Source organism: Perna viridis, chromosome 6 (genome assembly GCF_037379345.1).
Source record: "Perna viridis isolate PV_CMFRI_1.1 ecotype Kerala chromosome 6, ASM3737934v1, whole genome shotgun sequence".
NCBI classification, from domain to species: Eukaryota; Metazoa; Mollusca; class Bivalvia; order Mytilida; family Mytilidae; genus Perna; species Perna viridis.
The window spans coordinates 13,558,023-13,580,484 of record NC_142450.1 but is presented as its reverse complement, the minus strand read 5'-3'; the positions used below and the strand labels follow the sequence as shown (position 1 = coordinate 13,580,484).

General features: G+C 34.8%; 1 protein-coding gene and 1 pseudogene across 1 annotated transcript; one reads left to right on the top strand and one right to left on the bottom strand.

Annotated features, from left to right (window-relative positions):
* Positions 1–269: 269 nt before the first annotated feature.
* Positions 270–4,442, bottom strand: LOC148613728 (neurotactin-like; annotated as a pseudogene).
* A 3,798-nt stretch (positions 4,443–8,240) lies between these two features.
* Positions 8,241–13,805, top strand: LOC148613727 (uncharacterized). Its single transcript, XM_088587294.1, has 4 exons — positions 8,241–8,914; positions 9,399–9,717; positions 10,950–11,021; positions 13,199–13,805. Exons 1-4 carry the CDS (start codon positions 8,285–8,287, stop codon positions 13,795–13,797), a joined length of 1,620 nt encoding a protein of 539 aa, XP_088443420.1. The 5' UTR covers positions 8,241–8,284; the 3' UTR covers positions 13,798–13,805.
* Positions 13,806–22,462: the final 8,657 nt, after the last annotated feature.

Below are 22,462 nucleotides of genomic sequence, written 5' to 3'. Positions count from 1 at the left end.
TTCTCTCTCTCTTTTTTCTTTGTTGGTGTCACCAATGGGAAAATAACTTAAGTCATTACATCTTGGGCGAAAAATGTATATGATCTGCACCTGTATATAGTTATTTTAATGGAGCGGAAATGGCCGCCGATGATTTATATTTACAATAAAGATCTTATAATTACCAATAAGCAGATAAATTCAACAGCAAGGGCGGTTCCAGTGATTAAAAAGGGGAGGGTGGACGGGTGAAAAAGCGGGATACAAGGCTATAAATAGCTTGTTTTATCCTAATTATGCATGAAGTTAGCAAACTTTTCCAATAATAAGTCGGTATATTCCGGCGTACAATAGTCCCCAATGCTTTCGGAAAATACTGTGCTGTCCCACATATGACATGCATATTTAGCTTAAAAAGGAATGCCGACTACGCGTACCGGATGTGACGGTCGAGCAGTCATAACATATTGATAGACAGGCGATGTAAAGCTGTTTGCTAATGCATCTGACATTATTTCATTTGGGCAGATCACTCGAAGATCTGATGCCATAGCGCTTGTGCAAATATATTACTGAGGAAAGTGTCAAGATAGTTTTTCACAATAGTTAAATACTTGTCCCACGTCCATTCGTTCATATCGTGATGAGATCCGCCAATATCAACCTCTTGTGCCGTAGTTCCTGAAATTGATTGGACAATATGAATGAAATATCTTTTTGAGAACTTTACCCTCTTCTAGCCCGTTCGAATCCTCATCGTTCGACAAAACACATGCTTATTTATACTTCGCACGTAAAGTTTCAATGATAAAAAAAGCACTAGAAATATGAACTCTCACAAAGCACAAGTGGAATCATGTGCACCGGAAGTGTAAGCATTTCTTCTCTACCAGCGGCACCTGCTACATTGCAAATGAGTAAAACCCGGTAAGAGTCTAGCCGCAACATTGCAGCTTCAAAACACTTTGTGAAAACAGAGCTACAGAAAGTTCCCATAAAAATAATGGAGCGATTCACACATTCTTGTAATTAGATTTTTAAGAAGTTCCGTGAAATAGTTAAACAAATAACAATGGCAAGATGGCAATGGTGCAAAATATAATCCGAAATAGATAAACTAAATGTGGAAAATAAAAAAAAAACATGTCTGCATATATGGCAACACAATATAAATGTAAGAATGCTGAACAGTTGATCTTAAACTTCATAATTTCCAAGGAAATGATATAAATATCTAATTTTATCGTCAAGAATTTACTAAAACAATTCCACACTGTGGTAGTGTAATTAAGAATTTGCGATGGAGAAAATACTTTTGAGAGTCATAAGACGTCGCTCTTGTAGCTCCTCCGACACAATGTCAAAGGAGCTTTTCTCCTCTGTGATATTCATTTCGGTCAATGAAATTTAGACTACGACCGTAAAACGTCTGTATAAATAATATTAACGTTTAACTATTTAAAACTGGACATATCCCTGATTTAGAGGCTTATCTAACAGTTTCCGTGCTCTAGAAAGAAAGTTAGTGTATAGATCATAAGTCGACAGGAACAGATCAACTGTGAAATGTACATTCCATAGGCTATTGTCACTAAAAAAGGGGAAGTTTACAATTGAAAAGTCAAAATCATCAAGATTGTTAGGATTTCAAGGATCAATTCTGAATAAGTTAAGGTCTACGTATGAAGCAGAATTAGGTATATCACTTGTCTCCTTAATTTCAAGTTCATCTTGGTAAAATATGTATAAGTAATTCATGAAATTATAATTATTTTTACATGATACTGTATTTAAATAACAGGAACTGAAATTGTAGGACTGAGCTACTTGTCTTGTTTCTTTTTATAAAAATGAAGCACAATTTGTTCCTATATTCATTCCAATGGTATGTTGGTACACTTGTCCTCTAATTTTGACAAAAAAGTTTTCCGACCATAAATTCAAAAATTCAAACATACTAACAATACAACATCAACCTAAATTACATTTTTGTGAGAATTAACTTTATATGTTTTTTTTTCTCGCGGAATGGGCTTGTTGTGTGGCAGTGTATAGTACAAGGTAGAAGATTCAAAATTTTGTATTAAACATGTAAAAGGATGGATAAGGCTACTTGAAGAAATATAATTTACACTCCAGTAGGTCTTTCGTATTTTTGAGTATCCACATCTGATTCACGCCATATAGACATTAAGGGTTCTCACAGTAACTCTCAAGTCTACATACAAGTGTCGAAAGTTAAGTAATAAAATGCTTTTAAAGGTGCTATGTTATGCCTTTCAAAGACCAGCAATATACCTCTTTTTAATAGGACATTCGTGAAGTTACTGAAAAGGGGGGGATAATATAAATACATGAAGAACAGGTAACACATATTTATAAAACTACCTACCAATCATAAGAGGGACATCGGTTCCTTTTCCATATTTCCACATATCAAAAGGTGACTCAGGAACATGGTATCCTAAATGAAAAAAATAGGTTTGCACGATTTTCGACTTCCATCATATGTAATCAAGAAAACAAATAAGTCGTTCCTTCATTAGTGGGTTTCTACAAATGAAGAAAATATGTTTTCTGCTTGCCTGAGTGAATATGTATTTTGATAAAAATTGCAAATCTAATGTGATATGACGATGATAGTAAGATAGTGAAAGGTCAAGATCCCTGAAACCGAAAATACAATGTTCATATGAATATAATTTAATTTAATATGTAACGCGCTTATTGGATGGAAAATTTTGTCAATATAACTAGACTAAATTTTGTTATGTGACTGTGATGTAATCATCCCCTTTTTAATGATTTATTCGTTAAATGCTGATTAATTGAATACAAGGATGACGACCGTTATATTGTTCGTTCTATTTGAAATAACCTCAGTGACGTGGAGCCCACTTAAAAATAATTTGCTACGCAGGTTATTAAGTGTGCAACACGTGATTGCAGTAATTTCTTCATAGACCGAAAAAATATATTAGTGAAACACTCAGCAGATATATACACATGCAATTTACAGTTACAATTTTATATGATTTAGTGTATGATTAATGGTTACAAATGTTTTAGTTTAATATGTATTTATTGATTCATTTACATTAATTTTTTTCTGCATGCACGATTTGACCTTCTAGAATAAGGCTAGGGGCCGAAATAATGGCCGAACTTTTGAAAAGTAGTATTGACATTATAATTGATATTAAGTCTGTTAATCCCAGATCTGGGTTGTGTGAAAGAGCAGTAAACAGGTTCTAGAGACTGATACGCATTCATGACAAATCTCTTACCATTCTTCTGCCCACTTCTACTATATGCTAAATGATGGGGGATAACTTCTACAATTTAAGAAGGTGCGATCCAAACTTTAGTTTCGTTATTTTTATTTTGATGGATGAATGGCCCAAAGATCCCCTATAAAAAGGTTGAAGCCGTATGTCGTTTTTGACTTTGCTAAAGCCACAAACAATTTGTCAGTGATTAATCTACACGATTTAAATTCTTACACCATTTAAAAACTGCTCGGGTTTGTAATTTCGTCCCTCATTTCAGGCATTGTCTTCAGTATCCTTTAGCACCACACCTATTGGGTCAGTTTACAAAAAAATCTTCTGACACGCCCCTTACTTGCATTTTCTTTTTTCACTAAACATAACTCACGCTTACCATCAATAATACATATTGCACCATAAAAGTGACCTTTCATCGGCAAATCTGATTGGCCAGACATTCTCCAGTATGGATAAACATCCCAAGGAACAGCTCTGACTACGTCTTCTGCCGGGATGTTATTCAGACAGTTTATATCACTGCATCCAGTATTACTTAGAAATATTTGGTTATCATTTGAAGCATCATGTAATGTTTTGTTGTAAATGGGTGATGCACTCATCATCCATGCGCGATGAAATAATCCTTTTGATAACGGTGATGCAATGGGACCAAAGATGCTTGTTCCTCCAGAACTCTGACCAAACACTGTCACCTAAAATGTAGGTAAATATATAACACCAATTAGACTACCATGTATATTGTGAACTCAGTCCTCGTGAGTAAATTGCAAAAAATAAGTTAGCAAAATAATACAAATTCATAATACAATATACCACAACTATGAGTAACCTCACTGAATGATAACCCTGTTTGCAATACTAAACAAAAAAAATTGCATAATTCACATCAATACGTATTGCCCACTTTCATACGTAGTTTCATCAACTTCCGTAAATAGATATATACGAGAAGTGCAATTTGTTGACTGCTGACGTTGTACTTTGACATGCAGTCGGGCGAGAATTTAGGGTATCCGTATTACCCTGCATTGTGTTAAAAGGGGGTTAAAAGTATAACTGATAATGATTTACGGGCAATTGGAAGGCCAATTTCCATTGTAAATGTGTAGACTTCCGCCGTGAATCCAAACCATAACGGACAGCTTTGCAGTCGGATTTATTGTCGGAGTCCATACATTCAAAAATAAACAATCTTCGCTTCCTATGATTTTACTGTCGTTATGTGGATTTCGTTGCATACATGTATGTCCAAAAGATGTCGCATTGAACACCCCACTCCAGCATGTTTTAGCAACCTTGCTTAGAGGAACAGGAGGCTTCTAACGTCTTTCGCGCAATGGTAGTAATGCAAACGGAATTCCCTTGAAGACATACGCAGAGTTGTCTAGTGATCCGACCACTGGTCCGCAATCTGTATTCACAGTCGGTTGATCTGGGATTAAAAAGCATAAGTTACCAACAATCTTGAGCAAAAAAGTAACCGGAAGATAGTATGCATAGTTGACGAAATTCAACTATGAATATTCTACTTTGGAAATCAGTTCATTTATAGGGCTGTAATAGCCCACTATCTGAACGTCTGTGAGTATGTTTATACATGAACACCTGATACATGCATGTTTCAATCGATAACACAGTTTATTAGTAGTACATGTATTTCTATAAATTCTACGTAATGTTTGCCCTTGTATGGGAAGATATATAGTAAAAAATTCTTTTCTCGTTGATTTGTAAACTCGATAAAAAGCTACATTTATGTTTAATTCACATTATTATATAATGTCAGTAATTTATCACATGCGGGTCCGGGGGTCAAAAGGATAGGCCCGTAGCAGCGCTAAGCTTGTTGTAAAAAGCGACTAAATAGTGGGGGGGGGGGTAATAGCGCTCTGCACACAGAGACCGCAAACTATACTGGTGCAACGTGTGGGGAAAGATGCCAAATTTCTCGCACGTCAATAAAACGCTGCTGTAGTATTCAATCGGAGAGGAAACGTTTTCTCTCGGCCCTACCTACCTCTCCCTAATCCAGTGTCAACCCTAGAATCCTGGTATGTTATCCCATTTTTCATTTCGTCATCATTTCAAGTTCATTTTATAATTCATTTCATGTTTCATGTTCATTGTCTGGCGGATATAGCTGAAATATTGCTGCTTTGGCGTTAAACAACAATCAATCAATCAAACAACCAATCGAATTTTCACTAGACTAATGGCTGTAATGCAATATCCTCTAAACGGAATGAATAGAACAATGGAAACGAGGTTATTATAGAACATTAGTTCAAAGTAAACATCACTGTCCAAAACAGGGGCAGATCAAGACAATTATAAAAAAGGAGGGGGTTCTGATCAAAACGTTTACAACAAGTAAGGGGTATGATCTATCATTAGCTATTTACTCTTTACAAGTTGCTATTAACTAACTTCTTGCGGCATTAACATACATGTGGAGAACAATTAGGAAAAATGGATTGTGCATTAAGTCTGTTGTGAATTAGTTAGCCTTTTTATGGTTCACTTCTCGAACTCTTGATAGGTTAAAATCGAAATACTAACAAAAATTAAACTGAATATGGGATTTACCACATACAACTGTAAAAGCATCTCCGCTAGCCAAGGCTTATGGTCCAGCCCCCTCCTTTACGCAAAGCGAGGGACAAAAACCGTGATCCTTGCCTAGCTAAGAAAATTCACTCATTTCTTGGAAACATTTGATCGTTTATGGGATAACAAAGGTCGATTTTATTTGAAATAAGCCATTTACAAAAAAGTATTTGCAACGTTATTTTTAAATTTTATTTACTAGATTTTTTGGTAATGCTGGAGTTTTTTTTCTACGTTTAAATCCGGTAAGACACAATTTATAAAAAAAATACAGAAAGAAAAAAACAGAAAAGATGTCAAAATCCTGGTCCATACCCGCAGTTTTTCTTCTTTTTCTCTTTTTTTTTCATCAAGACAGGGTTTTACTTGCTCATTAATTCTTTGACTATATATGTTATTTTTATAATTATTTTATGTATCATATGGTGCTTTGTCTTGATTATGGATATCCTGGTCCCTGCCTTTTCCTCAAAACGAACTTTATGAAGGCACTCAGTTATTTAATAACAGATCAGAAGACTGTGCCACACTATTATCTATCAGCTTAAAAAGCATGTAAAATATTAATTATATCATAAAAATAAATCACCTTGGATAATAGTCATGCTACGTTGTACCAATAGTTCGGAAACAGGACAGGTTGTTCGGAAAGTGATTTTGGTACTTTACAATTTAAGTATAAATAATAGTTAAAATATTCGAAACACAATTTGCAAAACTCATGTTGCAAATTGAATCGAGAACGTAGTGTTTTTTTTTATTTGTAACTTTTTTACTTTGATAAGTACGATATTCAAAAAATACATTGATATGATATAGCCGTATACCCTATAGGTCCATTTAAATCGAAAACTAATGCACTTTTTAATACCTGTCCGCAGTACTAACGGCCAAACCAAACAATAATAATGAATCTAAGTTGACTCCGCCTGGAGTAGCGTGATACGAATAAATAAATGAATATCTGGAATTGTCAGATTTAGTGACGAAGCACAATGCTGATTCAATTTAATTTTTTTATCAAATAGACCAACTGTTAGTTGAAACAAGGAAACTTCATATACATGTAATGTGACAGTATTACTTTATACATTGTAATAAATGAAAAATCTTACGAAAATCACAATTTACATTTGTGATCAGTTGATAACTTTAATAGAACAAGGAATCCTGATCTCCATGATTTGATCGTGCCATAATGTGAAGATTTTTAAAACTGAAAAAAAAGTTCCCAGCACCGTTTAATCTAAACATTCTTCGGCACTCGTGATCATATTTTGGTTATTCCCTCTTTTCCAATTAACAATCCTATTATTATTTATATTTTAATTAGTTTGAGGAATGAAAAAAAGGCTAGAAAATCGTACGCTGAAGCGGTAAACAATGGTCACTAACTTGTTACCTCTCCACTCCCAATTTGATAACATTATCATTTTGGCCTTCATATTTATTTCCAAAATCTCAAATTATTTTGTTCTACCCAAGCCCTACCTCGCGGAAGTGTATATTTGACATGCTCAAGAACTTAACACAAAAGAGTCTATTTATTACACAGTGAGAAAATTCGATTGTTTGATTGATTGTTGTTGTGAAACGCCAAAGCAGCAATATTTCAGATATATCCACTAAACAATGAAAATAAAACAAGAAATCCAATAAAATGAACATCAAATGATGATGAAATGAAAAATGGAATAACATACACGGATTATAGGGTCGACAATTTTTTATTGCCGCTGGATATAGGGAGAGGTAGGTACGGTCGGGGCAATTTAGCATCCTGTGGCCGAGAGCAAACGTTTCCACTCCGATTGAATACTACAGCAAGGTTTTTTGTGACATGCGAGAAACGTGGCATCTTTCCCCACACGTTGCACCACTATACTTTGCGGTCTAGTTTTCCGTATTATGGCCTGACGACCCCAGCATGCAAACATACCAGGGGTACCCCATTCGACCACCTTTGGGACACCACCCAATTTATTTGTGAGCAGAGTGCCATAGCCCCCCCCCCCCCGACCAGATTTTTGAGCACTATTTAGTCGCTTTTACAACAAGGTTAGCGCTGCTTCCGGCCTATCCTTTTGACCCCCGGACCCGCATGTGATAAATTACTGCCATTATATAATAATGTAAATTAAACATAAATGTAGCTTTATATCGAGTTTACAAATCAACGAGAAAAGCACTTTTTACTATATATATACATCTTCCCATACAATGGCAAACATTAAGTAGAATTTATAGAAATACATGTACTACTAATAAACTGTGTTATCGATTGAAACATGCATGTATCAGGTGTTCATGTACAAACATACTCACAGACGTTCAGATAGTGGGCTATTACAGCCCTATAAATGAAGTGATTTCCAAAGTAGAATATTCATAGTTGAATTTCGTCAACTATGCATACTATCTTCTGGTTACTTTTTTTGCTCAAGATTGTTGGTAACTTGTGCTTTTTAATCCCAGATCAACCTACTGTGAATACAGATTGCGGACCAGTGGTGGGAACACTAGACAACTCTGCGTATGTCTTCAAAGGAATTCCGTTTGCATTACCACCATTGCGCGAAAGACGTTGGAAGCCTCCTGTTCCTCTAAGCAATGTGGCTAAAACATGCTGGAGTGGGGTGTTCAATGCGACATCTTTCGGACATACATGTATGCAACGAAATCCACATAACGACAGTCAAATCATAGGAAGCGAAGATTGTTTATTTTTGAATGTATGGACTCCGACAATAAATCCGACTGCAAAGTTGCCCGTTATGGTTTGGATTCACGGCGGAAGTCTACAAGTTTATAATGGAAATTGGCCTTCCAATTGCCCGAATGGAAAACTTGCTATTGACACTAATGCGGTGTATGTTAGTATGAACTACCGTTTACATGCATTTGGCTTCATGGCTTTAGACATTTTGAGTCAAAATTCATCGACTAACACTTCTGGGAATTACGGCTTCATGGACCAACAGTCTGCGATGAGATGGGTTCAGAAGAATATAAGAAACTTTGGTGGCGATCCAAACTTGGTACGGATTTTTTATTGAAACTATGAAACAAGTTCCCGTAAATCATTATCAGTTATACTTTTAACTCCCTTTCACACAATGCAGGGTAATACGGATACCCTAAATTCTCGTCCGACTACATGTCAAAGTACCACGTCAGCAGTCAGCAAATTGTATTCCTCGTATTCACCTATTTACGGAAGTTGATGAAACTATGTTTGAAAGTGGGCAACACGTACAGATGTGAATTATTCAAAATAACTGTAACTTGGTGATTAAAAGGGAATTATTTCAACATAAGGTTTTTCTTTTTCTTTTCTTTTCTTTTTGTTTAATATTGCAAACAGGGTTATCATTCAGTGAGGTTACTCATAGTTGTGGTATATTGTAGATGACTTTGTATTATTTTAAGAAACTTAAGTTTTCTTAAATCATGCGGACTGTGTCGGCAGTTCATAATATACATGGTACTCTAATTGGTGTTATATATTTACCTACATTTTAGGTGACAGTGTTTGGTCAGAGTTCTGGAGGAACAAGCATCGTTGGTCTCCTTGCATCACCGTTATCAAAAGGATTATTTCATCGCGCATGGATGATGAGTGCATCACCCGTTTACAACAAAACATTACATGATGCTTCAAATGATAACCAAATATTTCTAAGTAATACTGGATGCAGTGATATAAACTGTCTGAATAACATCCCGGCAGAAGACGTGGTAAGAGCTGTTCCTTGGGATGTTTATCCATACTGGAGAATGTCTGGCCAATCAGATTTGCCGATGAAAGGTCACTTTTATGGTGCAATATGTATTGTTGATGGTAAGCGTGAGTTATGTTTAGTGACAAAAAGAAAATGCAAGTAAGGGGCGTTTCAGAAGATTTTCTTGAAAACTGACCCGATAGGTGTGGTGCTTAAAGGTACCGCAGACAATACCTGAAATGAGGGGCGAAATTACAAACCCGAGCAGTTTTTAAATATTGTAAGAATTTAAATCGTGTAGATTAATCACTGACAAATTGTTTGTGGCTTTTACAAAGTCAAAAACGACCTACGGCTTCAACCTTTTTATAGGGGACCTTTGAACCATTCATCCATCAAAATAAAAATTACGAAACTAAAGTTTGGATCGCACCTTCTTAAATTGTAGAAGTTATCCCCATCATTTAGCATATAGTGGAAGTGGCCAGAAGAATGGTAAGAGTTTTTCATGAATGCGTATCAGTCTCTAGAACCTGTTTACTGCTCTTTCACACAACCCAGATCTGGGATTAACAGACTTAATACCAATTATAATTTCAATACTACTTTTCAAAAGTTCGGCCATTATTTCGGCCCCTAGCCTTACTGTTGAAGGTCAAACCGTGCATGCAGAAAAGAAATGAATGAAAATGAATCAATAAATACATGTTAAACTAAAATATTTATAACCATTAATCATACCTAAATCATATAAAATGGTAACTGTAAATTGTAGTTACGATATACATGCATAATACCACATGTGTATATATCTTCTGAATATTTCACTAATGTATTTCTACGGTCTATGAAGAAATTACGGCAATCACGCGTTGCACACTTAATAACCTGAGTAGAAAATTAATTTTAAGTGTGCTCCACGTCATTGAGGTTATTTCAAATAGACCGAAAAATATAACGGTCGTTCCTTGTAACTCAATTTTAATCAACATTTAACGAGTAAATCATCAAAAAAAGGATGATTACGTGACAGTCGCATAACAAAATTTAGTCTATGGAATAGTTGACAAAATTGTTTATCCAATAAGAAAGCGTGTCTTAAATTAAATTATATTCATATGAAAATTGTATTTTCGGTTCCAGTGATCTTGACATTGCACTATCTCACTATCACCATCATATTACATTAGATTTGCAATTTTTATCAAAATACATGTACACCAAGGCAAGCAGAGAACACAGTGTCTTCATTTGTAGGAACTCACTAATGAACGAAAGACTTACGTTTGTTCTCGGTTACATATGGTGGAAGCCAAAAATCATGCGAAAACCTATTTTTTTTTCATATTAGGATATGTTGTTCCTGAGCCACCTTTTGATATGTGGAAAAATGGAAAAGGAATCGATGTCCCTCTTATGATTGGTAGGTAGTTTTATAGATATGTGTTACATGTTCTTTATGTATTTATATTATCTCCACCTTTTAAGTAACTTCACGAATGTCCTATTAAAAAGAGGTATTTTTGCTTGCCTTTGAAAGGCATAATATAGCACCTTTAAAGGCATTTTATTACTTAACTTTCGGCACTTATATGTGCACTTGAGAGTTACTGTGAGAACGTAACAACTAATCTATATGTGGCGTGAATCAGATGTGGATACGCAAAATTCCAAAAACCTGGAGTGTAAATTGCATTTCTCAAAGTAGCCTTTACCTATTACAGGTTTAAAACAAAATTTTGAATCTTCTACCTTGTACTATACACTGCCAATGCTGCGTGAAAAACCATATCAAGTTAATTCTAACAAAAAGGTAATTTTAATCTGATGTTGTATTGTTAGAATGTTTGAATTTTTGGTCGAGAAACTTTTTTGTCAAAATTGGGAGACAGGTGTACCAACATACCATTGATATGAAAATAGGAACACATTGTGCTTCATTTTTGTCCGTTATGTTCCTATATACTTGGGAAGACATATTTTTGCGTGGGTTACTATAAAAAAAAACAAGTAAGTGGCTCAGTCCTACAATTTCATTTCCTCTTATCTAAATACTGTATCATGTAAGAATAATTATAATTTCAAGAATTACGTATACATAGTTTACCAAAATTAACTTGAAATTAAGGAGACAAGTGATACACCTAATTTTGCTTCAAACGTAGACCTTAACTTATACAAAATTGATACTCGAAATCCTGACAATCTTGATGATTTTGACTTTTCAATTGTAACCTTCCCTTTCTTAGTGACAATAGCCTATGTAATATACACTAACTTTCTTTCTGGAGCACGGAAACTGGCAGATAAGCCTCTGAATCTCTGGTATATCCAGTCTTAAATAGTTAAATGTTAATATCATTAATACAGACGTTTTACGGTCGTAGTCCAAATTTCAATGACCGATATAAATATTCAAGAGGAGAAGAGATTATCGGTGAGATTTCAAACGTCCTACTGTAATGAAACTTCACAATTTCTAGCTGCAGTGGTGTAGCTCCTTTAACATTGTGTCGGAGGAGCAACAAGAGCTACGTCTTTTGACTCTCAGTATTTTCTCCATCATAAATTTGTAATTACACTACCAGAGTGTGGAATTTTTAAAGTAAATTCTTGACGCCGGGACGTTTTATTTTTTCATGTTTTATTGACATGTGATATGAAGTTTAAAATCAACTGTTCAGCATTCTTACCTGTACATTGTATTGTCCTATGTGCAGCCATTATTTTTTTTATTTTCCACATTTAATTTATCTAGTTCGGATTATATTTTACACCATTGCCATCTTGCCATTGTTACGTTGTTGTTTACGATATCACGAAACTTTTTGAAAAATCTAATTAAATGAATGTGTGAATAGCACCATTTTTTATGGGACCGTTTGTAGCTCTGTGTTGGCAGAAAGCTGCAATGTTGAGGGTAGACTCTTACCGGCTTTAACTCATTTGCAATGTAGCAGGTGCCGCTGGTGGTAGAGAAGAAATGCTTACATTTTCGGTGCACATGATTCCACTTTTGCTTAGTGGGAGTTCATATTTCTATTGCTTTTTTTATCTTTGAAACTTTACGTGCGAAGTATAAATAAGCGTGTGTTTTGTCGAACGATGTGTGTTCGAACAGGATAGAAATAAAGTACTAAAACAGGTATTTGATTAATATTGTCAGATCAGTTTCAAGAACCATGGCAGAAGAGGTTGGTATTATCGTATTAATGGCGCTTCGGAATCTTTTTTTTTATTTTCTGGCACAAATCTTGCATTAAGAAACCTTCTTGTTTTTTTTTTTCTATCTGCCTCCCTGAATTTTCAGGACTAAGTTAGTCAAGTATAACGCTTTGATTTGAAGTTATTATGTTATAACATATCCAAATTTCTGTTACAAAGAGCTCAATGTTTATATACATACAATTCAATAATAGAGGGAACGAGCTCTTATAAAAAATGAAGGAAAATACATTGGATCTGTCCATCGTTTCCGGAAACGTATGGTTGTGGTTTATTACACTTCGTACATACATTGTCCTCCTTCACCGAAAGGTTGGTAGGTATAACATCTCGTCTTTATGAAAGTATTCATTCATATTGTCCAATCATTTTCAGGAACAACGGCACAAGAGGTTGATATTGGTGGATCTCATCACGATATGAACGAATGGACGTGGGACGAGTATCAAACTATTGTGAAAAACTATCTTGACACGTTCCCCGGTAATATATCTGCGCAAGCGCTAGAACTTTATCCAGCTGGCATCATTGACCCTGCATTTCAGTATACAACTATGGCATCAGATCTTCGTGTGGTCTGCCCAAATGAAATAATGTCAGATGTATTAGCAAACAGCTTTACATCGCCTGTCTATCAATATGTTATGACTGCTCGACCGTCACATCCGGTACGCGTAGTTGGCATTCCTTTTGAGGCTAAATATGCATGTCATATGTGGGACAGCACAGCATTTTTCGGAAGCATTGGGGACTATTATACGCCGGAAGATACCGACTTGAAGTTTCAACAAATAATGCAAAAAGAAATAATTAATTTTGCTAAAAGTGGACATCCGTTATCGGATTCGTGGAAGACGAGTTCTAGAGGATTTGAAATCATATCAACAAACCTTACATTTACTAGATCGTATCATTCAAATATGTGTTCATTTTGGAACAAATACAACTTTTTCAGTTATGGTTGGATAAATTAAATATTAAAATATTGAATGACGTTTTTGCTGTATGAATCAAAAGAAATTAAGGAACCGTCAAAGCTCTTCCATCCATAGATGTTGTAAGGGAGTATTGGGGAAGCAAGATTCTAGCAGAATTCAAAAGAATGTAATCCAGGGATAAGGACCAGACATGAAAAACAGACAAACACAACAAAGAAAAAAAGCAACCAAAATAATACATACAAAGTAACATAAGTAAATAAGCATAACGGACCCCACTAAAACCTTTGAGCATCGATCAGGTGCACCGGTAGGGTAAGCGTCCCTATCATTTCTAGAAACACCCGCCGTGTTGTTCATAAAAAAAGTCAAATATAACTTTTTTTTCAGTCATGGTTGGATAAAATTCAGTCGCATTATTTAAATATTTTGCAATATTGAATAACGTTTTTGCTGTATGAATCGAAACAAATGAAAGAACCGCCAGACTCTTCCATCCATAAAAATTATATATGATCTGGACCTGTATATGGTAATTTTAGTAGAGCTAAAATGGCCGATGATTTATAATTGCAATCAAGATCTTGTTATTACCGCAATCATTTAAAAGAACAATAACATTGAAAGAGGAACAAAAAGTACATTCAGCTTTGATGAACGTGAACTATTTGACCAACAACGAACAGAAATAAATCAACGAAAGGAATGAGTCAGAATTAGCTGCATAGAATTGGAAGTAGAATCCGTGAAAAATCAAGATTTCACGCCAATAAAACTATTCCTCCCAATTTTTGGGAAATGGGTCGTTCGCCTGGTACGACTGTCTTTTGATCCGTGCCTGAATGCATTACCTAACACGTTATATGCTTAGATACTTTAATCTGCATGGATATGTATATTCAGATATGACACTCGTAATTTTATATTTTACGCTTAAGTACTAGTATTCAAAAGGAAATTAGCATGCTAAAATTAAGCGCATTTTTTATTTAGTTACTCGTGTGCAGACACTTAGCATTCAGAAAGATTGAGGTTTGAAAATAGAGTTTTATTTCAAATTTTTTTCGGACAAACATGTAATGTTGGCAGCTGGAAATTTAGAATAACAAACGTGTACATGTCGTATTTAAAGGAAAGTAGCATCTGTAAATGAAACAAAACTCTAAAGAGAAAATAGTGTAAAAAGGCGTCGTCAAATCAAATAACAAAACATAGAATAGTTTTACTTTGAACACGTCATTGAGCATTCATTTGATTTTAGGGAGAGATAGCTAGTTGTGCGTTTACTTTGTCGTATTCTAACAAATAGGCTTCTGGAACAGGGTTATGTTGCTACAAGATTGAAGTCATCACTACAAAAGTTTTATGGTGGTCATCATGAACTCGTGGATCGTTAGGGTGTATCCATCAGCACCATGAAAACTGATTTATTCAACAGGTCATAGTTTTCCTTACCTCGTTTGTCTACCCCGGACTTGACCTTTTATGAGCAACTCGGCGGGTGTTTCTAGAAAAGCAGAGGACGCTTACCCTACCGGTGCACCTGGTCCATGCTCCCAGTTTTTAGTGGAGTCCGAGTTGCTCATTTACTTTTGTTACTTTGTATGTATGATTTTAGTTACTTAATGTTCTTTGTTGTGTATGTCTGTTTTCCATGTCTGGTCTTTGTCCCTGGATTGCATTCTTTTGATTACCGCTATAACCTTGGTTCCTTTGATTACTCTTTCCAATCTTATTGTTGAAATGTATTATAAATAATACAGACATATATTTTCAATACTATTTCTCAAATCTCGATATTTGATGTTGGACGATTGCCTTGCCATTGGACGTTTAAAAAGTGACAAAAAAAATCGATTTTTAGCGGCATTTTAGAACTTGCATAAGGTCATTGAAAGGGATAAAATATCCCGTGCTGCATAAAAATGAGCTTAAATCGTGCTCTGTGACTTTTTTTCACATCCTGTATACCGTGGCCTGTATAATAGCGGAGTGATACGTAGTGAATCAGGAAGCGGTTATAGGTCTGTTTAGGAGATTGAGAAAAACATATCCGTCGATTGTATCAACATGTACAAAATTCTGTAGAGGACTCAAGAAGAAGTCCATATAAACATGTGCATGTCCGGATGTGATACATGCGTGTCAAAAATCAACATAATTCACTTTCATTCATAATTCAGAGACAACATACAATGTAACAGTACTGAGTCTTAGTTTGCCATTCGGTTATTTTAACAGGTGACATGGTTATTTTTCTTAAATATCAATATAATCAGCTTTGTCTTCTTGCAGGTGACACCTGCCTTATGTTATTTATCATTAAATATTGTTTATTTTAATGTCATTACCTTTTCCTATTTATATATGAAAGTTCACACTGAAACTATATATATTCTGGGCGGTCCAGTGTGACAGTTAAAGGCTATTACTTACTCATTTTACCCTTATTTTGCTCAAAACGTGAAAGTAGGGTTCCAAACCTTGGTATCCATCATTTCCCCCTCTCTCTCTTCTCTCTCTCAACCTCTTGATCCGCCACAGCCATCTCTATACAAAATGTTTCGTTTCAGCTGGAGTGTATTTGGTACATACGTTTTCTAAAAAAGTTTAGTTCAAAGCTTGGTTTGAAACATAATTTGTGTTAATGTAAGCACATATAAATTCCTTCTCAGACGCGTGACATTCTTTTGTGCGTCAGATTTCTAATAGTCTCGACCTGGTACATGTGAAAATAAAACAATGTAAGTAGGATTCCTTATGAAATCAGACAAAATTTTCATAAAGCAAACAGGGTGACACGATTAATATTAATGTACGCTAAATTTGAAAAAAAAACCCAAGTTGATAGACTCGAAAATTATGCAATTCCTCCGTTATTATTAAAATAGTAAATTTCATTTTGGATGTGTGAAACTTGTCGTAAACAATTATTTAGGGCACCCCAGACAACCACTTCATATGTTCAAGTGCATTGTAACCGACTTGCGAGAAAACATAGTTCCCATTACCATTTAGGGCGTATGAATTTGATTTTACCTTCAACAGTTGGCGCTTTTACAGATGCATACAGTATTAAATGAAAATGTTCAAGGTATACATGAACCTGTTTTGCATTTTAGTCTTTGATGTAATGTTTTTTTTCTGTCAAAATCAGTTTCTTTAGGTAAAATCAAGTTTTACCTGTCCTTTTAAGGACGTAAATCTAGGGTAAGGGACATAACGAAATCAATCCAAGTACTTTGATGTTTACATGATATAAATGTTGAATGCCGAATACAAACGTATCAATAATTTGTAAGGGTTGTGCCCTTTGTCTTTGGTCTACCTTCTCAAAACATATATTTGAAAACAATCTGACAAACCGCTCATATTTTTTGGAGAAAGGGCGGGCATATAGCCTAGTGGGCTTCAAGCCCCCGTGTGGACGGGACTGGCTGTCTATTTGATTGTGAGGAGATTCCTGTATAATACAACGATATAAACTTGTAAACAATCTCTCGGTGTTTAGAGTTAACTCGGACCCGACCCGAAAAGTCGTTTATCAACAAAACATTATGAAGAAATTGACACAATTACGCATGCCCAGGAATCTCGCTAGTCTATACAAAATGAACACTTCAATAAAACATAATGAAATATGATAAGAAAGAGATTGTCATTCCACGAAGACGTGATTTATCGGACAGAGTGGGCTCTCGCCATGCAGTCTGAATTAAATTTTATGAATCGACTCATCAACGATTTTCGATTAAATTGAATAGCTGCTTTACGTTTGACCCAGATAAGCTTCGTAACAAGATATTAACTTGTAAGTATACACAACTTTAGACAACCATAATTATAAAAAATAGTTAAAAGCAATTCTGGTATAAATCGAGCTGCGACGTGTAAAAATATCCACCTTCTTAATGTGTTAAAATTTCGTATGATAATTCAAGAAGAGAAAATTTAGTTTTGTACTAAAAGTTAACAGACACTAGGGCTGCTCACAGACAATAATAAAAGAAAAAAAGATAAGTAAAGTTTGAAGTGATTCGGAAAAGAAGTTATCAATTAAATAATGTTGCGACATGAACAAACGAGCCGACATTTATAAACTAAATAAATGTGCCATAAATGTCCAATCACATGGGCTCGTTAAGTGGGATTTCACGGGTTATACAATAATTGCATGCATGTTCTATCCAGCATCAAAAAAATAACACCACCCATATATAGTATAACCCTACAAAATAACCCTAAATGAGCCTCTGTGGTCCATCTTAGATGACGGGCGTATTAAAGAAATTAAAAAAATAATAATAATAAATAGCATTGACATTTAAGGACCACTCCATGTAAGAATCAGGCGATAGATGGCACATCACTTCTCGATTTGGTCTTGTTTTTGTGTCCCCAAATGTATTCAATATTCAGCTAAAAAACAGGAAACTATTTGAATTCATCCAGAAATATCTGTGATGTAGATACTTTTTACTGCATGCTTATAGGGAATATTCCCTTCATTTTCCCATAAACATTTGTGCGGTATAAATACTTGGATATTGCAATAAAATCATTAATTCCCTAAGAGATAAAAGGAATTTGTATGTGCTTACAGTAACCCAAATTATGTTTCAAACCAAGCTTTGAACTAAAGTTTTCAGAAAACGTATGTACCAAATACACTCCAGCTGAAAAGAAACATTTGCGGAACACGTTTTCGGTTAGCTACATTTAATATATTCACATAAAGTGATGGCTGTGGCGGATGAAGGGGTTGAGAGAGAGAGAAGGGGGGAAGTGATGGTTACTATGGTTTGGAACCCTACTTTCACATTTTGAGCAAAATAAGGGTAAAATGAGTAAGTGATAGACTTAAGCTGCCACACTGGACTGCCCAGAGTATGTATAGTTTCACTGTGAACCATCGCAAGATATATGAATAGGAGTAGGTAATGACATTAAATCAAACAATATTTAATGATAAATAATATGAGGCAGGTGTCACCTACAAGAAGACAAAGTTGATTATATTGATATTAAAAAAAAAACAAAAAAAAACACACGTCTCCATTTAAAACAACCGAATAGCAAACTAAGACTCAGTATTGTTACATTGTATGTTGTCTCTGAATTATGAATGAAAGTGAATTATGTTGGTTTTTGACACGCATGTATCACGCATGTATCACCTCTGGACATGCATATGTTTATATGGACTTCTTCTTGAGTCCTCGACAGAATTTTGTACCCGTTGATACGATCGACGGATATGTATTTCTGAATATCCTAAACAGACCTATGACCGCTTCCTGATTCACTACGTATTACTCCGCTATTATATAGGCCATGCTATATAGAATGTGAAACAAATTCACAGAGCATGATTTTCCGGTGCACAAAGGGGTGAGGTTTAACACTGAATGTGGCAGAGCAGTAAACCTTTGAAATAGCGAATATAGTACTCTCTGTGCTGGATATTGATATCTTATGTTTCCGGAGGACAACTATAGAACTGCTTAATTTTGACGTTTATGAATTAATGTCATTTTTTTTTCAATTGGAACATTTGGAGCTAGGGGATATCTATAACCAGCTGTTATATTAGAAATTTCCACTAATTTGACGGAACTCGTCGTAAACGAACGTAAATCAACGAAGCTGGCTCCAACAGAACCTTATGCGACAGACCTTAAAGGACGTGGGAAATTATTTTTGATTAGTGCATATGAAAATTGTGGAACTATTTATATCTACATGTATTTCACAGTTCACAGCTTTATTAGATATCAACAATTCAAAATCTTATATTCCGTGCAGTTCTTCCAATAAGCAGATAAATGCGACAGCAAGGGCGATTCCAGTGATTCAAAAAGGGAGGGTGGACGGGAGAAAAAGTGGGATACAAAGTTTAAATCGCTTGTTTTGTCCTAATTATGCATAATGTTAGCAAACGTTTCCAATAATAAATGGTTTCAAAACCACGGACTCCTTTCGGCTCCATCTCTATGAAAGTAAATACAAAATGCATATTTTAACTCTTAGATATTAAGTTATAGTCTAGAATTAGTCATTTATCAAATCGAATGTCGTTTGAATGCATACAGGCTTGAGTGTGTTTCATATACACATAATTTATTTAAACTTCAAAGTTTTAGATAAGTGTCATATTTTGTAAGATTTTGAAGTTAATTGATTATGTTGTATAGAAGAAAGCACATTTTTTTATGAAGCACGGGATATTTTGTCCCTTTCAATGACCTTATGCAAATTTTTAAATGCCGCAAAAATCAATTTACTTGTTTTGTCACTTTTTAAACGACCAATGGCAAGGCAATCGCCCCACATCATATCTCGAGATTTGAGATATAGTATTGAAAATAAATGTGTGTATTATTTATAATACATTTCAACAATAAGATTGGAATTGAATTATGGTATTCATACTGATCATGTATGTACAAATAACACAAAATCATAATTTGAAGTACGACAAAGTTAACGCACAACTAGCTATCTCTCCCTAAAATCAAATGAATGCTCAATGACGTGTTCAAAGTAAAACTATTCTATGTTTTGTTATTTGATTTGACGACGCCTTTTTACACTATTTTCTCTTTAGAGTTTTGTTTCATTTACAGTTGCTACTTTCCTTTAAATACGACATGCACACGTTTGTTATTCTAAATTTTCAGCTGCCAACATTACATGTTTGTCCGAAAAAAAAATCAAAATAAAACTCTATTTTCAAACCTCAGTCTAAATGTCCGCATACGAGTAACTAAATAAAAAATGCTCGTAATTTTAGCACGCTAATTTCCTTTTGAATACTAGTACTTAAGCGTGAAATAAAGTTACGACTATCATATCTGTATATGCATATCCGTGCAGTTAAAAGTGTCTAAGCATATAACGTGTTAGGTAATGCATTCAGGCACGGATCAAAGGACAGTCGACTGTCGTACCGGGCGAATGTCCCATTCCCCAAAAATTGGGAAGACTAATTTTATTGACATGAAATCTTGATTTTTTCACGAATTCTACATTCAGTTCTATGCAGCTAATTAAGACTCTTTCGTTTTGTTTATTTATTTTTGTTCGTTGTTGGTCAAGTAGTTTACGCTCATCAAAGCTTAAGATTGTACTTTTGTTCCTCTTTCAATGTTACTGTTATTCTAAATGATTGCGGTAGTTATAAGATCTTTATTGTCAATATAAATGATCGGCCACTTTCGCTTTACTAAAATAACCATATACAGGTGCAGATCATATATACTTTTCGCCCAAAATGTAGTGACTTAAGTTATTTTCCCATTGGTGACACCAACAAAGAGAGAGAGAGAGAGAAAACATAATTTTCGGGAATACATCCAAACATGAATTTAATGATATTCAGTATAATGTAACACAATTGATTGCAGTTAAAAGGTGGTATACATGCATCACCATACTCAGACTTTGTCTCGGGTAATATTCTTCCTTCGTGAAATAATTCAGTACCAAAAAGTCATTCGCCGGATCTACTCCACAAAGGTATGCATATCTTATACATTTCACAAAATACCCCTGTCGAAAACACCAAATTTAAACGTGTTTACGTTGCGCAATACATCTTGAACGCGAATGGCTGTTAAATGCTCAAATCCATTTATTTACAGACATATCACATTAATCGAGATATGAACTACATGTCTATGTCATAAGTTCAGATAAGCTATAGTCAATGACTATTGGACATTAGTAACTGTAATAGTATTTGATGATTGGGAGTTTTTAACGGTCTTGAATACCAATATAGGCCTTTCACGGTCGATGTTAGTGGTTAGTAGAAGCACCTGGTGTTGGTAGCAGGGCCCATCCTTCGGGATATCTGACCGCAGAACTCGGGCACAGCTGCTATGTAGACGCTCTGGCCTATACTGCCAGACCCCCGTGGATCTAGTAGTGTTTTCCATCATTTTATCTTTCATATTTTTTAATTTCTAACGGTTCCCCACTTTATCTGTCTTGGAGGTACGTCTACGGAAGAACTGCGAAATGCTATTTGAAGTTTAAGAATTTTTCAATTGATGGTGCCATACCATTGCCTTTATGATGTTTAAATACATTGCCTTTATAATGTCTAAATGATGTCTAGCTTTTACAAATATTTCGCAAAAAAAAATAACAATTCACATTTAAGAAATTCAAAATACGTTTAGTTTGTTTCTTTTATTCTGGTTATGTGTTAAAATATAAGAAATATTTAAAAAGCTATAGGAAAAATAAATAAAGCTTTGAAATAACGGGCGACAATTAAAATTTTAAAGTTTCCTCCCCTTCTACAATGCTAGCGATACGTATTTCTTCGTAACCGAACGAATGGTACGTATATTATTAACTCGAGTTTCAGTTTAATAAATAAATGGCCCGGTTTGTAGAGGTATTACAATTAATTTTGATTATAATTTCAATGAAATCGAAATGAGTTAATCCTTACTTTGAGCAATATTGCTACTATAATTGAGGTAATTCAACTTAACAAAACAGACGATCCCTATTGTACATTCTTCCGTTCGTCAATTTAGTGGAAATCTCTACTAGTCCATTTGCATGTCGCTGTGTTTGGATTACAAATGTCAAAGTTACCAATCAATCAACATAAAATCAAGTCTAAATGGAGGAATAACAAACAAAATTGATCTGGTTTTAAAAATGAAAAGTGTATGCGTTTAAT